At 37.3% G+C, this 20,119-nt stretch overlaps 1 protein-coding gene across 4 annotated transcripts in view; it reads left to right on the top strand.

The window, feature by feature from the left end:
* The first annotated feature begins 223 nt into the window (after window positions 1–223).
* The window catches only part of CPLANE1 (ciliogenesis and planar polarity effector complex subunit 1), a 118,240-nt gene continuing 98,344 nt past the window's right edge, over window positions 224–20,119 (top strand). For 2 of the 4 annotated variants that reach the window (XM_087443206.1, XM_087443209.1), the window contains exons 1-15: window positions 224–376; window positions 2,790–2,918; window positions 4,130–4,265; window positions 4,378–4,497; window positions 4,935–5,167; window positions 6,414–6,520; window positions 7,739–7,895; window positions 8,596–8,699; window positions 9,833–10,015; window positions 12,019–12,268; window positions 12,438–12,593; window positions 12,992–13,761; window positions 14,322–14,530; window positions 14,729–14,809; window positions 17,695–17,859. In XM_087443206.1, coding sequence (XP_087299332.1) covers window positions 2,838–2,918; window positions 4,130–4,265; window positions 4,378–4,497; window positions 4,935–5,167; window positions 6,414–6,520; window positions 7,739–7,895; window positions 8,596–8,699; window positions 9,833–10,015; window positions 12,019–12,268; window positions 12,438–12,593; window positions 12,992–13,761; window positions 14,322–14,530; window positions 14,729–14,809; window positions 17,695–17,859 — 2,752 coding nt within the window. In that variant the 5' untranslated portion in view covers window positions 224–376; window positions 2,790–2,837. Of the gene's footprint in view, window positions 377–530; window positions 759–2,789; window positions 2,919–4,129; window positions 4,266–4,377; window positions 4,498–4,934; window positions 5,168–6,413; window positions 6,521–7,738; window positions 7,896–8,595; window positions 8,700–9,832; window positions 10,016–12,018; window positions 12,269–12,437; window positions 12,594–12,991; window positions 13,762–14,321; window positions 14,531–14,728; window positions 14,810–17,694; window positions 17,860–20,119 lie in introns of those variants that run through there. The other 2 variants (XM_087443208.1, XM_087443207.1) reach the window with 2 other exon arrangements.

Below are 20,119 nucleotides of genomic sequence, written 5' to 3'. Positions count from 1 at the left end.
GGGGAGTGGCAGGAGGGGGATGGAGGAGACGGGGAGTGGCAGGAGGGGGAGGGAGGAGGGGGATGGAGGCGGCACGGCGGCGCGGAGCCGCAGGACGGCGTGGAAGACTAGGACCGGAACCTGGGGGGACGGGACGGAGAGGAGGAGGGAGGGAGGAGCTCTAGGAGCTTCCCGCTCGCGCTCCCGGTCGGCTCCGAGCAGGCGCCCTGGCGGTGCCCGCGCCCCACTCCCCGCCCTCCGCCGTCGCCAGGGCGCAGGCTCGCGTCAGGCCCAGCTGGGCCCGTGGCCGTCGCTCTCCCGCGTCTCCGCCGCGCTGCCCGCTTCGCCGTCGGCCTCGCCGCGCCTTCCCCGCCGCGGACGAGCAGCCCTGGCGCAGGTAACTGCCCGCAGATTCCTGCCGCTCACAGCCCCAGCCCCCTCCTCACGCCGTCCGGGCCTCGGCGTCTTCGGCCTCCTCCGTGCCCACATACCCCCTCCTATCTTGCATGTCCGCGGCCTCCCCCAGCCCCTTGGCCCGTTCCCACCGCTGGGTCCTGGCCCTTCCCTCGCTCCAGGCCTTCCCCAGGCTCCCCGGCGTCGTCCTCCCGCCGCAGCATCCTCAGACCAACGGAGGCGCGGGGACCCTGAGGGCCCGGGTCGCCCTCCGGCCGCCGTGGGACGATGTCCGGTCGGGACCAGGCCTCGGCCCCGAACCCGGCTCCTCCAGCTCCTGTCCTGTCCCCTGTGGCTCCTCACGGGGTAGAAGGCGTCCCTCCCTAGTAAGCCTCCCCCGCAAGGCCGGGTAGAAAACCTCAGAGGAGTCCCTGGGGATGACTTGTGCGAGGTGGTCGTGGGGAAACTCCTGTGTTTGACCTCAGTTGGTGATAAATTGAGCCTAGGGGTGGACATGATTTCTTAGACTCGTCTATGGTGGAAACCACAGAAGAACTTAGATTTCTCTTGAAATTGCATTCGCCAGTGTGTTTTAAATAAAGGTACTTTTTTGGATAGACTTAACTTTTTTGTCCTAAGATTTTTTTGAGTGTGATTTTTATTTCTCTTTCTTCCGTTAGCTGATTTTACTTGTTTTGTGATATTTATTAGTATTGATCCGCAACATTAGTGTTTTGAGTGCTATTTCAGTATGTGAAAGAAATAATCTTTGCGACATAACAGGAGGTGATTTTTAGAGTTCTAAGAAATAGATCTCCCATCATCAAATCTTGTAGGGCTCAATCCTCACATCTTGAAATGGTTAGCTATCTTTTTATCCTTTACGTTTTAATTGCAAAACTTATACATAAGTGTGCATCTGGAGTATTTTAAAGCAAATCCCTGTTATTTTGTAGAATGTTGCTCAATTTGGGTTCGCCTCATGTTTCCTTGTGGTTAGATTCAGGTTATGTATCTTTAGCACATGTGTCATAGAGATGTTTTTCTCATTTTTCTTATCAGGTGGCATGTGATTTCCATAGTCCCATTTCTGATAATTTTTTTTTTATAATTTTATTTATTTATTTATTTTTACCCGAAAGCCCCAGTAGATAGTTGTATGTCATAGCTGCATGTCCTTCTAGTTGCTGTATGTGGGACGCGGCCTCAGCATGGCCGGAGAAGCAGTGAGTCAGTAGGCGTCTGGGGTTCCAAACCTGGCCGCCAGCAGCGGAGCACGCGAACTTAACCGCTAAGCCATGGGGCTGGCCCTCCATTTCTGATAATTTTGATCACTGGATTAAATGGAGTCTGTCTGGCTTCTTCATTGTAAAGTTACTCTTGTCTCCTTTGTAATTAATGAGTGTTTTATAGGGAGATACTTTGAAATAATGTAAATATACAATTTTTCATCAAATGTTCAGTTTATTCATTGACTCATATAAGTTCATAGTTTCCTATCTTATTCCATGTATTTTAAATCCATTACTGTAATTTGTTTTGATGTTCAAATTGTCCTCAGTTTGGTCACTGGGATCCCTTTCAGTATGGCTTCTGTGTCCTCCCTCCACCTGGGCTCCAACACACTGTGCCAGGCTGACCCACTGCATGAACATCCTCCCAAGATTCTCTGAAGAATGGACCATTGGCCCAAGATTATGCTCTCCTCATTCTGCTTGGGCTCTGACAGATTGTTCTTGGCCTGCTCTGCAACGATCCCCACACCCAGCATGGGGACTTGCTTGGCATCTTCACTTCATGTTATCTCAGGGCTTCATTTTTATGTGGGTAGTTTGGACTTTCTTACAGCTCAGTGGCTCAGGGCAGTTTGACCGCTTATGTGGTGATGGAAGGCTTAAAGAGTGGTTATTCCAGGGAGTAAGGTAGAAGCTGTGTTATCTTTTGTGATCTAGCCTTGGGAAATGCATAGTGTCACTTCTGTTTTATTTTTGGTAAAAACAGTCAAAATCCCACCCAGTTTCAAGGGATGAGGCATAGACCAGAGCTCTCAGTGAGAGAAGTGTCAAAGTCACAGTGTAAGAAGAGCATGTGGGGTGGGAGATATTGTTGTGGCCATTTTTGGAAAATACAACCTGCCACACCAAGAAAAGCAAATCATAGAAACTTTATTGTCAAGATCTTTTCCTAGTTCATGTTTATCTTCATAGTCTGAGAAATAACTTGTCAAAAAAGCAAATACATTTTGCCTTATATCTTTTTCAAGATATAAGATGAGATACTGAATGCACTGTCAATATCTTACCTTAAAAACAGAGTTGGGCTAATAAAAAGTAATTTACCAAAACTTTATGAAAATTCTGAATTACAATTCTCACTAAATATTATGGGCTATTTATTATTATTTTTATTTTTTACAGCATCTTGTGACTGTTTTTACTTAATTGGTCATTGATATCTTAACAAGCATGGAGATAAGATTAGAAGTTTTGACATCAACAAGTATCAAGCAGAAAAAACCCTGGCCACGAGTCTCCTGGTTGGGACAGGTAGGTTTTCCTTTATTTGTACAATATCAGTTTTAGTATGTGTTAAATGTGTGCTTTGCCTCTAAGATTAAGGAATGTTCTATGGCCTTTAAAAAAATTAAACATCTTTAGAAGGATCACATGCACACTGAACAGGGGGTTTGTGTGTTTGTGTTTTGTTTTTGTTATAGTGAGCAAGTTAGCTTTTCCAGAAAGTTAAATGGTCTGTCTAGAAGAAATATTTTACTTTCAAAAAAATTTTTTCCATGTTATGTTTAAGAAGGTTGAAATGGCATATATCAAAAGGGAATATTTAATCTTCTGAACCTTTCTTTACCAGAACAGTCAGTTCCCATTGTGGTTTTCATGAGTGTGCAATAAAGTGCCCCTTAGAACTAGAATGAAGATAGGCCACAATACACTAACAATCCAGGAACACCATTCACAATGTATGGAATAGATTCCTTACCTTAGAGAAAGTGGGCAAACCTATAAAATCCTATTAGAATTTATAATAATTGTTAAAATTAAAAAATTTGGTGTTTAGTATCATTTCCTATGAGAAATTATACCATTAATTAACTTCTTTTAGAACAGTGTCTCTGGATCTTGATGTCAGTTTAGAATCATCTGGAGATCTTGTTAAAACAAGTGCTGGGCCCTGCTTCCAGAGTTTCTGATTCAGTAGGTCTGGGGTGAGGTTGGAGAATTTCTGTTTCTAACAGGGTCGCAGGTGTTGCTGATGCTGCTGGTTAAGTGGTACTTTAAAAACCACTGCCCTAGAATATATGAAAACAGAGTTAATTTAAAATAGCATACTTTTTCTAGATAATAAAACATGATCAGAGCCAGGGGCTTCAGAAGCCATATCTTTTTTAATCTAAGTAAATAATTTAAAAACTTGCCCATACTCCTGTTCAAATTGATGAGATTAAATGGCAGATAACCCAATTTTCACTAGCAGAATTGGAAGATGCTCCTAAATTTTAAACTTCAAAGAAATCTAAATGCAACCATTAGGTCATCTTACCTAGGAATTCTAGTAAGAGGTATTTTAAGATAGAATGAAAAATCTTCAGGTTACCTCATCAACCTTATTTTTCATTTCATGATTTGTGGTACAAATTGTTCTTAGATGTCAGTTTGTTTTCCTTTCTGGGATAATTTATTTAGATAAGAGGTTGAATTCATTTCTGGCACCTCTTAAGTCTCTCACATGTTTCTTCTCTTAGGAAAGTGAAGCTGTTTTTCTTTTGGATGATAAATTCATAAATGAAATTAATTTGCTATCAGGAAGGACAAAGAAGAAAATTCCTAGTCTGCAGCCTTTGTTGAAGGATGTTATTGTCCTAACAACGTCCAGTAATGGTTAAGTAGTACTGGTATTTTCAAAAGACTAGATTAACTGTATTTTTTAATAATTTGGGGTAATATTAAGGGAAATTAGATTATAAGTATCACATTTCCTTTTTGGAAACAGGTGCCTGGCTGGCTGGAGTACTCACTACAGGGGAGCTTTTTCTTTGGAACAAAGATCAAGATTGTTTGAAAACCATACAAGCAACCGAAAAGCCTAAGGAAATGATTAAAGCTGCAGTAGGTGGGAATTTTTTATTTGTTTAAAATTGGTTTAACTTGATAGATAGGAGGGAAAGAGGATGAAACATTTTCCTATTACTATTTTAAAAATATATCTCTGAATGTGTGTGTATATATATATATATCTGTATATTTATATTTCCTTGTATATGTATGTATTTTTTTGATAGTATTTATTTGTGATACTTTGATTCATGTTGAAGAGGAAAAGTCTGGGATTCCTAACGTATCTGTGGTAGCAGTGGGTTTCTAATATCACATAATAAGTATGTGATAAATGTTACTATTATCTGTACTTTTAATTTATTATTAGTGCCTTAGTTTTACCTCCTGAATGGAAACATCATTTAGGTTGTCAGAATAGATAAATTATGTACTTTCTGGAGGGAATTCAGATTTCAGAGGTTTAATTGCCTTTTTTTTTTTTTTTTTTTAAAGCAAGTGCTTTGAGACTGTACTTGTATGTATCTGGAAATGGGAAAAGAGTTCTGCTTATAACTTCTTCTGGATGCATATTTCTTTGGGAATATTTAGAATTCAAGAATATCTTATCTTCTAAAAGCCCTTCATTGGTGGGCCAGTGGTTCCAGATCACACCTGAAGAAGCAGTTCATTTGCCTTCTACTGAAGATAAAGAAGCTGTAGTGCATGCTGTTTTTATAAAAAATGAGGTAAAATCCAAATCAGACAGGGTGTTATAGAAGCTGACATCTCAGACTAAGAATAGATGCTACCTGTGAAGCTATTGAGTGGAGTGTGTAATGGCATAGCTATATATCTCTAGTCATCATTAATTGTCATAGTAATTGTGAAATTATTATGGAAAAGATATATTTTTATATTTCCTGGTTACATTTTTTAAAAATGTTTATTAAAAGTGGTTTGAACTTAGAGCTTCCTTTCTCTTTTCCTAGTTTTACTTTTCCCTGATTTTAAAATATAGTTAGTTTTAGGGCCGGCCCAGTGGCTTAGCGGTTAAGTGCACGCGCTCTGCTGCTGGCGGCCCGGGTTCGGATCCCGGGCGTGCACCGACGCACCGCTTCTCTGGTCATGCTGAGGTCGTGTCCCACGTACAGCAACTAGAAGGATGTGCAGCTGTGACGTACAACTATCTACTGGGGCTTTGGGGGGAAAAATAAATAAATAAAATTATAAAAAAAAAAATAATAATAAAAAATAAAATATAGTTAGTTTTATAATTTAAAAAGCTACAATTGATGATATTAAGTAAGCCATTTAATTCTTAGGAAATAACACATTCGTTAATTAAAAAACATTTTATTTATTTATTTTTTTTCCCCCAAAGCCCCAGTAGATAGTTGTATGTCATAGTTGCACAGCATTCTAGTTGCTGTACATGGGACGCGGCCTCAGCATGGCCGGAGAAGCGGTGCGTTGGTGCGCACCCGGGATCCGAACCCCGGGCCGCCAGCAGCGGAGCACGAGCGCTTAACCGCTAAGCCATGGGGCCGGCCCTAAAAAACGTTTTAAATAGCTGTATGATACTCTTTGTATGTAGGGACCATTTTATTACCCAATCCTCTATTGTTAGAAATTGCATTTTGAAGTTTTATTGTTTTCCTCTACCTTCCCCCACCTTCAGGGATAGTGTTATAATTTAAATAATATATAACTATAAAATAAGAGAAAAAGAAATATATAAGAATCTTTCCAGTTATAGCTACAGTAAATGGCAGTTTTCTTAAGGGAATAAACTGTACCTTGATTTCCCATTTGGGACATGCCTCTGGCTCAGAAATAAATTACTTAGTCTTCAGCTTAAGATTAAGAATAAAAATGCAAGCAAGATTTTGATATGTTTCATTTATTTTATTTATGATGAGAAAGATATGTTTTGTATATCTTGATTTATTTTCAGATTAATTATATACTAAAGTATATTAAATTTATCTACAGTTATTTGGAGACTGCTGCTTGTGTTCATTTACTTTTTATTCTGGGGAATGCCTGAAGTTAACATTTCTAGCAATTCGGTGGTGTGAGAATGTATTTACACCTATGAGGTGAGGTAAATGTTTCCTTCTTCCTTATTTTCTTTCTCTTTTAAAACATTGTCTTTTGGCCCATAAATACATAGTAAGATTAGTAAAGGAAGTGTGAATTTCCACTTCTGAGACCTTATAAATCCTTTCTTCCCGTAAGTATTGCTTTGTTTCTTTAGTTTTCATTTTTAAATGTTTACTCTAGAAAGTTTTTCTTGTTTTTGTTTTGTTTCCCTTCTTGGAACTGAGAACACGTAAAAGGTAAGGCAGGCTATGGTCTTACTTAAGACTATAAAAATGACTATTTTGGGGGCGGCCTGGTGGCGCAAGTGGTTAAGTGCGCGCGTTCTGCTGTGGCGGCCTGGGGTTCGCCGGTTCGGATCCTGGGCGTGTACTGATGCACCGCTTGGCAAGCCATGCTGTGGCGGCATCCCATATAAAGTGGAGGAAGATGAGGCATGGATGTTCGCCCAGGGCCACTCTTCCTCAGCAAAAAGAGAGGAGGATTGGCAGATGTTAGCACAGGGCTGATGTGCTCACACACACACACAAAAAAACTATTTTGGGAAGTAATTCAATTGAATTTTAAAAATGACATAACTTACTTGAATTTGCTACTGTACCTTTTAAATGCTCAAGTGTTTTTTTATTAAAAATAGTTTCATTTATTCTAAAAAGCCCAATAAAATAGAATGTATTAAAAGCATGTAATGCCTAAGTAAGATTTAGTAAAATGGTGTGTTTTTTTGTTTTTTTTCTGTTTTTTTTTTTGTGCTAACAGTACTTATTAAGGTGTAATTTATATAAAGTAAAATGAACAAATCTTAAGTATACAACTAGATGGACTTTCACAAATATACATGTATGTGCAAACCATCTTTATATCAAATATAGATCATTGCCACTATCCTAAAAATCCCCTCTTCTCTACCTGTTTAATGCCTGTAAAAATGTTTGCAATAATGTAGAAATATGTATATCTGAACCTTTAGTGGAATCAGATGTATTTGGGGTCGGCTATGGAACATGCCATTACTAACAAAACTCTGATATTGAGCTTTTTAACTGCTGACTGTTCTTTTGTGCCCTGGATGAAACTTCTAAATGGTTGCTAAGGAGCCCCCTAATATATGTGCACATGTAAGAATTTAGTGGGACTCTTTAATTTTTTGTAATGAACTTAAATTAATTTAGAAGTTACTATACTTGCTGTTTTCAAATATTTCATTACTTCCTTAGATCATTGCCGTTCCGTCTTCATTGGGCGCAACAAGATTGCCTTCTGAGCAGTCTAATTCCTAAATGTGAATCAGTAAAATCGAGAGGAGCTCTGATTTCTGCCTTTTCAAGAGATGGCCTTACCCTGGCAGTAACTCTTAATCAGAAAGACCCAAAGGTCAGTAAATGTAATCTGTCTTGGAAGTAACCTATAAAAGAGAGAGTTTATTCCAATTTTGAGATATTTTCCCCCCTGAAGATAGTTTTTCTTTTTTCCTTAATACTACTTTATGTTCTTTAAATTGGTGTTTTCTGATCCAGCTTAATATTGTGGAGTGGTAAAGTTATTTAAGTTAGCTGCCATAATTTTCAAAACTTGACCTGCAGAAGCGAGCAGAGGATAAGGGAGAAGGAAGAAAGAAGGGCAGAGTAGTAACTGATGTTCTTAAAATGTAGTATAAATGAAGAGAAGAGGGCCGGCCCGGTGGCTTGGTGGTTAAGTGAGCGCGCTCCACTGCTGGCGACCCGGGTTCGGATCCCGGGCTCGCACCGACGCGCTGCTTCTCTGGCCATGCTGAGGCCGCGTCCCACATACAGCAACTAGAAGGACGTGCAGCTATGACACACAACTATCTACTGGGGCTTTGGGGGGAAAAAATAAATAAATAAAATCTTTAAAAAAAAAATAAATAAATAAATAAATAAATAAATAAATAAATGAAGAGAAGAGTTGTAAGTGGTCAGTATTGCCTTGTGAGTTGGGAAAGACTCCCTAGATAGTTTGTTGATATAATAATAGATCTCTAGGTTCCAGAATTATAAGCAATGATTAAAGTAAAATAATTTTAATGATTTTGTTGTCTTTTTTTTCGTTCAAGGCAACTCAGGTATTATTTATAAACACACTGAATTTTGTTGCTCTCTATGGTAGCCTTAAAGGATGTAGTAATAAGAATCCTGTGGTTCCAGCTACACTTGTCAGGTAAGAACTCTTATAGTTCTAAATAGTGTTTTTATTTTCTTTTCCAGTAAGTTATTTTCTTAAGTTCAAGGCTCTGATAATTCAGTAGGTATCTAAATAGGTATTTAGATAGATAATGCAACTTACTTTCAGCATTTGTGTTTGATGTATATATGGAAAGCCTTAAATACTTTAAGGAAGGGTCTGGTAGGGTGGAAGGTACATGAACATGTATATATTTTCTTTTATTTCTTTCTGTGTTGTCTCAGAAGGAGTGGAATCATTGGACTTAATTGGAGAGGCTGAAATGAAAACACCTAGATTGAGAAGACCATTATATACTCAGGGAGCCTGAGGTGTTCATAGCCCTTTAAACAAGTTGGCATTTTCTGCATATGGGTCAATAGCAACATAAGTGGTGATTTGGGGTGGCATGTGAGCTACCACCGGGACCTATATGGGATTACAGAGTAGGAAGATTTCTTGGACCCCCTAATTTCCTTTTCTGAACACTTTTCCCTGCTGTTCTCTGAATTTCTGAAGTTTTCAGGTCCATCCTGCCTTGCCTCTTAATTTTCTTTCCCTCCCCAAAAGTTCCTTTCTAAAAGTATTACTGATCTCAGTGCAGTGGCCTGTTTGACTTAGGGGGTCTCATTTACATGAGGAGGAGCTACTTTTTGTCCCCATGAAACATTAATATTACCAGATAGTTAAGGAGTAGTAAGGAAGGCTTTGGGAAGAGGGAGTCTGCTGTTGAGTGGAACTGTAGCGGGCTGCAGGGAGGACAGGCGTGGTATTGATCTTTACATCTGTCGGTAGATCTTAGTTATGGACACCAATAGGATTAAAAGTTGTTCTAATTAAAATGTGAGTGACTAAAAAGCTTAACTCTTTTAGGGGTTATTTTAATTTTATGCTTTGCTTATGAATCTCAGTAAATTCTAATTGGTATATCATATGGAGTAGATGTTTATGGGCAAACTCCTTTTTTCTTTGTTCTGGGAAGTAAAATACACAAAATGTATGTGTCAGTTTGCCTACTATTCATTCTTTTGCCCTTATTTTTGGAAGTGTCTCTCCACTGCTTAGCCATTATAAATTATCAAAGACATTGTAGAGAGTCCTTTCTAAACATATTGTCTTACTTTTTTTAGGTCCTACTGGGTAGGTGATATCAGCTGGACTCATGATAGTCTTTTTCTGGCTTGTATGTTAAAACGTGGCTCCCTGGTTTTATTGACCTGCCAGGGTGAATTGCTAACATTAATTACATTTGGTTGCTCTATAGAATTTGGGCCAGCAGAATTTATTCCTCTTCATCCACTAATAACATATAGGTGAGACATTTGAATTGTTTTAATTTGTTTATAGAAGTTTTTCTCTTTTGGTATTACTTCATTGTGTATTTTTTTTGATAATTTCATCTTTCACATTGTCTTATTCTTTCTTTGAGTCTATCATCTCAATATCTGTTTCTTATTTATAGTTTTCTTCTATTTCTTTTTGTGGCTTAATCCTGGTGAAAATTTGACATTGTGACTATGTAAGTATAAGTTATTTAAATATTCTATAGAATTAAAAATTTATCTTCTGTGATATAAAAGTTAATAAAAGTATGATATGTCTTATTGTTTTAAAAGAAGAGCACTTGGATAAATTAATAACTCAAAATTAACTTGGCACATGGATTTATCTACTTTTTTCCCTTTGGGGAAAATAGAAAATTCAAGTTGTTGGAAATGGATATAAGACTTTAGAATTTAGCTGTATTTTAATTTTTAATTGTGAGATGGAGTAGCAGTTTAGCTTTGGAGTCAGGCAGATCAAGATTCAAATCTACTTATTAGTTGTATGACTTGGGCTAAGTTATTCTTTAAGCATCTATTTCTTTTACTGTGAAATGAAGGTGACAATAATTGTCTCCTGGGGTTTAGGGAATAAAGTAAGATAATAAATAATTATAAATTGCTTAGCACAGTTATGGCATAAAGTAAATGCTCAATAAAAATTTGTTATTATTGGTGTTGATATTATATATGGCTAGACACATATACACAGCTATTTACAAAACAAAAATTGGAAAAGGCCTTTGAAATTAATCCATTCCCCTTGCTTTACAGAAAGGAAACTGAGGAGAGGTGTGTCTTTAATAATATTTAGCAAAAACCTGATGCTCAATGTTTAGCGATAGAAAATTCTAATGGAAAGATTTGTCATTTCCTGCAGTAGTGAAAGTATTTTTTCCTTATTTCTTAAGGTCTGATTCATAATTGACTTGAATTCCCTCACATTCTCCTTTAAATATTTGGGGGCTTTTCAAAATGAGTTGCTTTTTCTGATTACAAAAATAATACATATTTATTATTTAAAAAAATAGGCTGAAAAATCAAATGTTACAAAACTAAATAATGTAGAAAGTGAAAGACTTGTAGTCCTATTCCTCAGAGATAACAATTATTAACATTTTAGCATGTTGTCCTCCAAATTAAAAAAAATTTATATAATGTTTATAATAATAATATTAATTTATTGTTTAAAACAAATTCTATGATATATGCTGTTTACTATTTAGCTTTTTTGATTTAACAGTGTTTCTAACACATCTTTCCATTAAGTCATTTTTTAATGGTTCTATAGATTTCTATGGTATGTACATTCTATAATTAACCAATCTTCTATTGTTGACCATTGGGCTAATAAAACCTACATTTGAATAGTTTCCTAAGCAGAAAAAAATTGTAATATATTTTGATTATTTGTCCTGTTTATACTTATACAGCCCCACAGTTAATAAGCAGTGATATAAAGTCATCAGAGTGAGGTATACCACCATAACAATAAATAAATACATTTATCTGGAAACTCAGTCAAATTTAATCTTAAGCTGATAAAATTTTACTCACTACTTATCCTCTCCAAATGTCCTTCTCAGTTTCTTTTCTTTCTCCTCAATAACAAGTATACTCAGAGCTCATAATTATATTCTTGTAAGTATATTTAAATATATGGTATGAAGGAAAGTTAACTATTTAACTCTCTTTAATAGTAAAAATGAACTGCCTTAATTATTTTCTAAAATAATTTGTATAAAACCAGATTAAAAAGCAAAATAGAGTAAATGCCACAATTCAGGGGAAATTTAAATTAACGTATACATTATTTGATCACTTATATTTTCCTTACAGATATATGTACATTTAATATTTTTGTGTTTAATTTCCTTGCTTTTTTCATCATTCTGTAATTTAATTGGTGTTTTGCTTTTTCTTTGGAATAATGTGATTGTTTCCTTTAAGATTTTTGTCTTAGTAATTCTTGAATTTTGATGTTTGTTTGCTAGACCACAGCAGTTGGCTTTTCAAGATTCAAATAATTCTATAGATTCATCAGCTTCTGATAGTGACCCTATGAGACAGAGATTTTCTGTAAAAGCACACTCACGGTTACCCTACCTCATTATTTCTGATGGATACATGGTCACAACCCTTCGATTTCTCGATAACCTGTCTCCATCAGTGCTCATGAGATCCCTTCTACTTGATTCAACCGAGAAGCTTGAAAAAACATACCAAAGTGTGATATTGTCTAAGGTATAGTGCTTTTTGGTATTATTAGTAAAAGTCGGCTTCTTAGTCTTTTCAGATTTAAAACTATACTGACCTTGGATTGTATATAGTTGTCTATAGGATTTTTAGCTGCTCATAATAGAATTATGGATAAAATTTTGCTCTTGGAAATCTTTTATGCTTTCTTCTACAGCCAAAAGGCAAAGGACTGAACTTGCGATCACTGGAGTCTCTAAGATCTAGCCTGTTAAAACACCAAGGAAATGAAAGTTCAGCTGATTCTACTGTCCCCAGATTCTTGCAGGCAGAAGAAACGATGAAGTTAAATGAAAAAACAGCAGATTTGCAGGTACTTAGTAGCAGTGTTTTATTTACTTTGAACAGTTACGTATTGACTTTATTCCAAGAAACAGATTTTGTTTTTCCCTTGTTTAAGGGAAGAGAGGCCGGCCCTGTGGCTTAGCGGTTAAGTGCGCGTGCTCCGCTGCTGGCGGCCCGGGTTCGATCCCGGGCGCGCACTGACGCATTGCTTCTCTGGCCATGCTGAGGCCGCGTCCCACATACAGCAACTAGAAGGATGTGCAGCTATGACATACAACTATCTACTGGGGCTTTGGGGGAAAAAAAATAAATAAAAATTAAAAAAAAAATATTGTAAGGGAAGAGAAATTTGAGAACACCAAAGTGATTCTACTTGTAAGATATTAAATGGTATTAAGTATAATTTTTTTTTTACTCGTGTTTTAGGGTTTTGAAGCAGAAGAACCTAATGAAGGCAAACACTTTCCAAACAACTTATTCTCTTTTTGGAACCAAAAAAATGATCCATTGTTTAGTAGTGCCAAGGAGGGAAGATTGGAGTTTGCATCTATGTTTGATACGATACATGCAAAGGATGATACTGAGGAGACAGATAGAACCATTACAGAACTGCGTTCTGTCCAGAAAAATCTCCTTGCAGCATGGGCTATAGGAATTTCAAAAAATGTGACAGAAAAAAATTCAATGTTAAATTACACAGTAGTTTGTCTCACTCATTTTTTCTACATTCTTCAATATATAAAGTGTCCTTTCCCCAAACTTGATCTTTCTTTAGGCAAGAGCCTGAGACATGATGCATGGGTACTTTGTATCTTTCAACTTTTTCATCAGTGTTTATCAATCCAGTGTTGGGATATGAGATACAAACAAGATGTGGGACATTTGGTAAAGCTGACCTCAAATACTATAAAGCTTTTGCTGACTAAGCAACAACAGCGTCAGTTATTCTCAGAGAAGCTTCTAGCCTGTTTTCATTTACTCAAAATGGTAGCTGATAATCTAAATCACATATACAATCTTCAACCTGAAGTTACTTCAGCATCAACTGATGGAAGTAGAACAGCAAATCAAGACTCATTGGTGGTACCCATTTTTCAAATGTTTCGAGATAGTGGTTCTCAGGGAAACTGGTCTTGGAACTCGTCTTTCGAGATTCATCCTCAAGTAGTAAATCTTGTTCAACAGCCAGGACACAGGTATAATTACTTTAATATTATGATACCATCAGCATTATAGATTTTTTTCCTTTTTGAAAAACTGAGATGTAATTCCCATACTGTAAAATTCACCATTTTAAAGTGAACAATTCAGTGATTTTTAGTATAGTCACAAGGTTATAGAACTATTAGCACTAATTCCAGAATATTTTTATCACCCCAAAAAGAAACCCTGTATCCATTAGCACTCAGCATTTTTTTATGTTATTTAAAAATATTTTAGGATTTATGCCAATGTTATTCAATACACATGTTTTATTAGTCTTGGGCAACTGTAATACTGTTGAAAGATTTGGGTTTAGGTAAGCACTATAGAAAAAGGACCATAGGTACATAAAGCATTTATGAAGATATTTAAAATATATTATGCGTTTTTTTGATCAGTGGACATTGTACTATGTTTAAATCTGATCAGTTTGTATATATGTTATTACATCAGTGAAGAATACAGGACGAAAAAACGGCTAAATGGGACGCTATACTCATTTTTATCCCTAGTCTGAAATTTGGTTTTGACGATTACCTAATTTTGTGTGCAGATTGATTGCTCTCTGGAGAGTATTGTACAAAAAAACTTTGTGGTATCAAACGCAGTTAAGTCGAAGAGTTCCTGAAGGCGGCAGACAGTTAAATGAAAAGATGACACATGAAGCATCTACTGTCAAGTCCCTGTTATGTCATATACAGGCTAACTTACAGACGGCCGGAGTTCGCTTGAACCAGACCTTAGAACTTAAGTCTATCAATGGTGAGTATCTTATAAACAATTTCTAATTCCATGAAAAAGGAATATAGTTAACTGGGCTTCGATTTTATTAATTGGTTGCGATTATTTATTTTCAAAATAATTTCTGGCTGAGTTATATTCACTGAATTTTAAAACAATGTAAATTTTTATGAAGTAATGTAATTAATCATGACTAATCATTGGTTAAAAACTTTGTAGGTGAAGAGTGTTTCCTATTAGGATCATATGAAAAGTCTGTTCAACTGTGGAAGAAAGCTCTACAAGAAACCCAAGAGAAAGGTAAGGGAGTGTTAAAAAGTATTTGCCGTAATATTGGTAGGAACATATTTTAACATGCTGTAGAGCTTAAAAAAAATTCAGATTTCTTAATGCTCACAATTTCTTAACGCTCTAATAGAATACATATTTGAGCACCTTGACTGTCATTACGCACCTTGATTGTCAGAAATATTTAATAATATTCTTAGTCTTGGAATTTGTAGCACCAAGAATTTTTCTGTTATCTATAAATAAAGCTCCTTCTGTCCTTTTTTTGATTAGTGATGGAACCTAGATTGATTGTTGATGGGGGAAAAATGAGATTTAGAGCCTAAATAAAATAATGTTTTGGGTTTTTTTTGTTGTTGTTTTGAGGGACTATAAGTATCTAAATGAGAAACTATGGAGCAAATATTTTACCGCCTTCTCGCAGATGTAGAGAAACGTGGAGCTCTTAGAGCAACAAGGCTCTCTACCCTTAAGTAATTCAACTTGAAGAATTTTCTGTGAGCTAGACTTACTGTTAAGTATGGGCTACATGGAGTTTTTGATGAGAATATAGGGGTGTGGATTCTAGAAACTGGGGATAGCTTTTATGATAAAGGGAGTGAGGATGTGGTTAAACTGACAGATGTTCTCAGCTGGTGACCTCGGAGATAGCCCTGACTACAGCTACTACATGGTCAGGTTTGGCCAGTTGTTAAATTTATTTTCTGACTGCTACGGCTTTGTATGTTTCATTCCTTAATCTTCTTAGTCATTATTTATTGGGGGCCTTCTATGTGCCTACTACTGTATTAGGCACTTGGAATAACTGAAATAAACAACTTTACCTTCAAGTTTCCCACAATCTAGAGGATAGACTACATAAACAACTAGTACTTTTTTTGTTTTGTGTGGTTGGTGCTGGAAATACAGAAGAGCACTTCACAACAATCTGAGGCTGGAGTGCAAGCATCAGTCTGGGGAAACTTGGAGGAGTTGATAGTTAAATTGAGTAGAAAATGGCCAATTAAAGTAGTGAGAATGGTTTAACAGAGGATATAGCATTCCAAAAGCAAAAAGCCATGAGAAAACATGACAATTCTGCAGGTAGTTTAATAGGACTAGGTTATATGATATATAATTATTCTATTAATAATTCTATTAATAGAACTGCAAGGAGTTTAATAGGACTAGATTATATGATATATGTATTGTAATATTGGGGGTAGGATGTTGAGAGCTAAGGTGAAAGGTAGATAGAGAACAGATGATAAAGATAAAGGACCATACTGTATGCAGTGCCAAAGGATTAAGATTTTATGCTGAAGACAGTGGGATCAGTTAAGATACTTTATGTAGGAAAGAGAACTTTTGAAATAAATGTAGGCCATTTGGAAAGGTTGCTTGGTACAGTGTGGAGGGTCACTTTTAGGAGTGTGGTGTAGAGATGTGGGTTTTACTTAGAAGGAAGAAAATTATTAGTCAGTTGAGGAGGTTCTGAACCAAAGCAATGTCAAGAGTACTGGAGACCAGAGGTCACATTTGCCAGATATTTAATAGATTTGATCAATTTGACTTGTGACTGAATAGATTTGGAGAAAGAAATAGTTATCAGATTTAAGGATAGTCCAACTCGATGAAGAAGACTGGCATTCAAGGAGATGAGAAGTTCTGATGAAGAAAAGTTTTCATAATGAGTTCCATTGTGGACCTTTTGATTTAATTTCATTTCCAACTGTATCCATTAGGAATGATTTCTAGTAGTGGAGTCTGAAAGTAACAGTGACTTCAACAAGAAAGTTTATTTTTTCTTATGAAAGGAGGCCAGAAGTTGACAGTCTGGGGCTGATTTGATGTTTCTCATCAAGAATCCACTCTCCTGTAGTTTTCCTACTCCTTCATCCTTCGTGTATGAGTATGGGTGCTGAAGCTCCAGCCATAACGTCCATATTTTAGGCAGCAGAAAGGAGGAAGGCAGGAAGGGCAAGAAAGGGTACACCTCCTAGCTGGGTTACCTCTCCTTAAGCAGCTTCTCTGGAAGTTCTACACAATATTATCTCTTGGTTGAGAACTTAGTCACATTTTCACACGGCCACATCTAATGAGAAGTTGTAATCTGGGTGCACTGTACCTCCATATAAAATTGGAATTCTTCTACTCAGGAAGAATGGATAAGGGGCAGGCAACCAGCAGTCACAGTCCTAAACACCCTTCAGATATTTGAAGGCAGTGGTCAGGGGCTCCTTTCTTTCTTTTTTTTTTTTTAATTTTATTTATTTATTTTTCCCCCAAAGCCCCAGTAGATAGTTCTATGTCATAGCTGCACATCCTTCTAGTTGCTGTCTGTGGGATGCGGCCTCAGCATGGCCGGACAAGCGGTGCGTTGGTGTGCGCCCGGGATCCGAACCCGGGCCGCCAGTAGTGGAGCGCGCGCACTTAACCGCTAAGCCACGGGGCCGGCCCAGGGGCTCCTTTCTTATTGGATAGTGTTTCTTCTCCTTTGGGAAGTCGTTTTGACTGTGTTTGATATATGTATGGTTTCTTGGGTTTTTTTTTTTTTTTTTTTAGCAGATTCCCTTCTGTTTCATACCATGTGTACTTGAAAGAAATGTTAGTGAACCTTAGTGCTGAGATGATGAGGATTTGCAGCTCTCTTTGGATAAACTCTTAGTCATCCTAGGGCTGATGAAAGAAAATAAAATTGTTCAGAACTTAAAAATGAAAACACAAAGTATTGCTGACGTATTTTTAAAAGAATCTTTTATTGAAGTATAAAACAGATACTGAAAAGTTCACATAACATGAGTGTACAGCTTGATGAGTTTTCATAAACTGAACACTCCTGTCTACCTGCCAACCCAGATCAAGAACATTACCTTGCTAACATGTTTTAATGTAAGCTTAATTCTTTCCTGTTTAAGGAGGAAGAAGAGCATGTTTTCTTCAGACACGCTATTATCTTTCTCTTTTATACTGCCACCTCTATAGCTATAATTTAAATGATGCTCAAGGATTGTGTGATCAGCTAGTAAGAGAAATACTGAGATGGTCGCACCTACCTGTAGAAGAAAATGAAGATGGTTCAGGTATGCTTTTAAAAAATCAGTTTGTGTAATCTTATTAATTTGTATTTATAGGTTTAGTTATGAAATTGCTTATACTTAAAAGTTGGTTGCTGTGCCTCTGTGATGGCTAAGTTATGTTATGGTGAATTTTGGACTGTTAGCTTCTCAATAGCAAGTACCTAGTTTTTCGGGTTTTTTTAATCTTTGGATCCCCAGAGCTTAGCAGTAATTGCCTGCTGAACTGATACAATTGTTTTCTCACAGTCATATTTGTTAGACATAATATCACATACCCAAGTATTTTTCCTTAATATATTTATATTTTCTTTAACTGTTGCTTAAGATGGTTTAGTGAAGTGATGAACATCACTTTCTGAGGTATTCTGAGTGTTTTTGTTTAAGAGGCTGCAGAATGTCTGGATTGCCCTTTTTTTTTTTTTTTTTTGAGGAAGATCAGCCCTGAGCTAATATCCATGCTAATCCTCCTCTTTTTGCTGAGGAAGACCGGCTGTGAGCTAACATCCATTGCCAATCCTCCTCTTTTTTTTTTTTTCCCCTTTTTCTCCCCAAAGCCCCAGTAGATAGTTGTATGTCATAGCTGTACATCCTGCTAGTTGCTATATGTGGGATGCCGCCTCAGCATGGCCGGAGAAGCGGTGCATTTGTGCGCGCCTGGGATCCGAACCTGGGCCACCAGTAGTGGAGCGCGTGCACTTAACCGCCAAGCCACAGGACCAGCCCCTGGATTGCCCTTTTTAAAAGAGGTATATTTAAATTAAGCAATAACCAGAGTGAAAGATATATGTGAACCAACACATAATATATTTATAATGGTTATAGAGTAGTATTCATGATGGTATTCGATGTATATTATGCATATAAATGTGTCTGAAAGGCCCAATGTATCAGAACTTTCTAAATGGAGTCCATGCCAACTTAATTTTTTATGGTTTCAGCTACTGTTTATAGATTTCTTACTCTTTGTGATTTTTATCTTTTTGACTTTTTGTGTTCATTATGGAAGTAGTACACGTTCATTTTAGGCAGTTTTGAAGATATGAAAACGTATCAAGAAGAAAAAAATCACTTATAATTCTAACACTTTTATCTACATACATTTTTTTTTTTTTTTTTTTGCGAGGGAGATCAGCCCTGAGCTAACATCCATGCTAATTCTCCTCTTTTTGCTGAGGAAGACCAGCTCTGAGCTAACATCCATTGCCAGTCCTCCTCCTTTTTTTTTCCCCCCAAAGCCCCAGTAGATAGTTGTGTGTCAGAGTCGCACATCCTTCTAGTTGCTGTATGTGGTATGTGGCCTCAGCATGGCCGGAGAAGCGGTGCGTTGGTGTGCTCCCGGGATCTGAACCCGGGCCGCCAGTAGCGGAGCACGCACACTTAACCGCTAAGCCACCGGGCCGGCCCTCTATATACATTTATATATGTATGTTATCAGAGCTATATATTCTGTTCTGTAGTCTTTTAAAGTTTAGTATTATGATGAATATTTCTCAATGTAAATAATACTCTTTTTTAAAAACCTATTAAACCTTTTCCCCATTATTGCACATTTTAGGTTGTTGCCACACGTTTACTGTTTTAAATATTGCTGCAGTGTACGTAGATTTTTGTGAGCGTTGCTAATAATTTCTTTAGGATAAATTTCTAGAGATGAGCTTACTGGATCAAAGAGAATCCATGATTTTTTTTTTTTTGTGAGCTAACATCCATGCTAATCCTCCTCTTTTTGCTGAGGAAGACCGGCTCTGAGCTAACATCTATTGCCAATCCTCCTCCTTTTTTTTTTCCCCCAAAGCCCCAGTAGATAGTTGTACGTCATAGTTGCACATCCTTCTAGTTGCTGTATATGGGACGCGGCCTCAGCATGGCCGGAGAAGTGGTGCGTCCGTGTGCACCAGAGATCCGAACCTGGGCCGCCAGTAGCGGAGCGGGAGCACTTAACCGCTAAGCCACAGGGCCGTCCCGGGAATCCATGATTTTAAGACTTTTGATGGCTGTTGTCAAATTGCCCTCCAGAAAGGTCTGCTAGCTGTGTATGAGTGAAAAGACTTTTACTTGTGACTTTTAACTGATTGGATAGTCTTCTTTTTTTTCCAGCAGTATTGTCATTACATGATTTAACTTTCAAGATAAGTTGAACCTATAGTAATATACTTGATTTATTTTTAATGACGATTGTTTAGAATATATTAAGCATATTCCTACTGGGTCAGAGGTCCCCAAGACTTCCCCCCAAGTTCAGTGATCCACAGGGAGAACTCGC

Source organism: Ceratotherium simum, chromosome 18 (assembly GCF_057802395.1).
Source record: "Ceratotherium simum simum isolate JZ-2026a chromosome 18, ASM5780239v1, whole genome shotgun sequence".
Lineage (NCBI taxonomy): Eukaryota > Metazoa > Chordata > Mammalia > Perissodactyla > Rhinocerotidae > Ceratotherium > Ceratotherium simum.
Note: the sequence above shows the minus strand (reverse complement) of the source record. Positions and strands in the feature narration are given on the sequence as shown.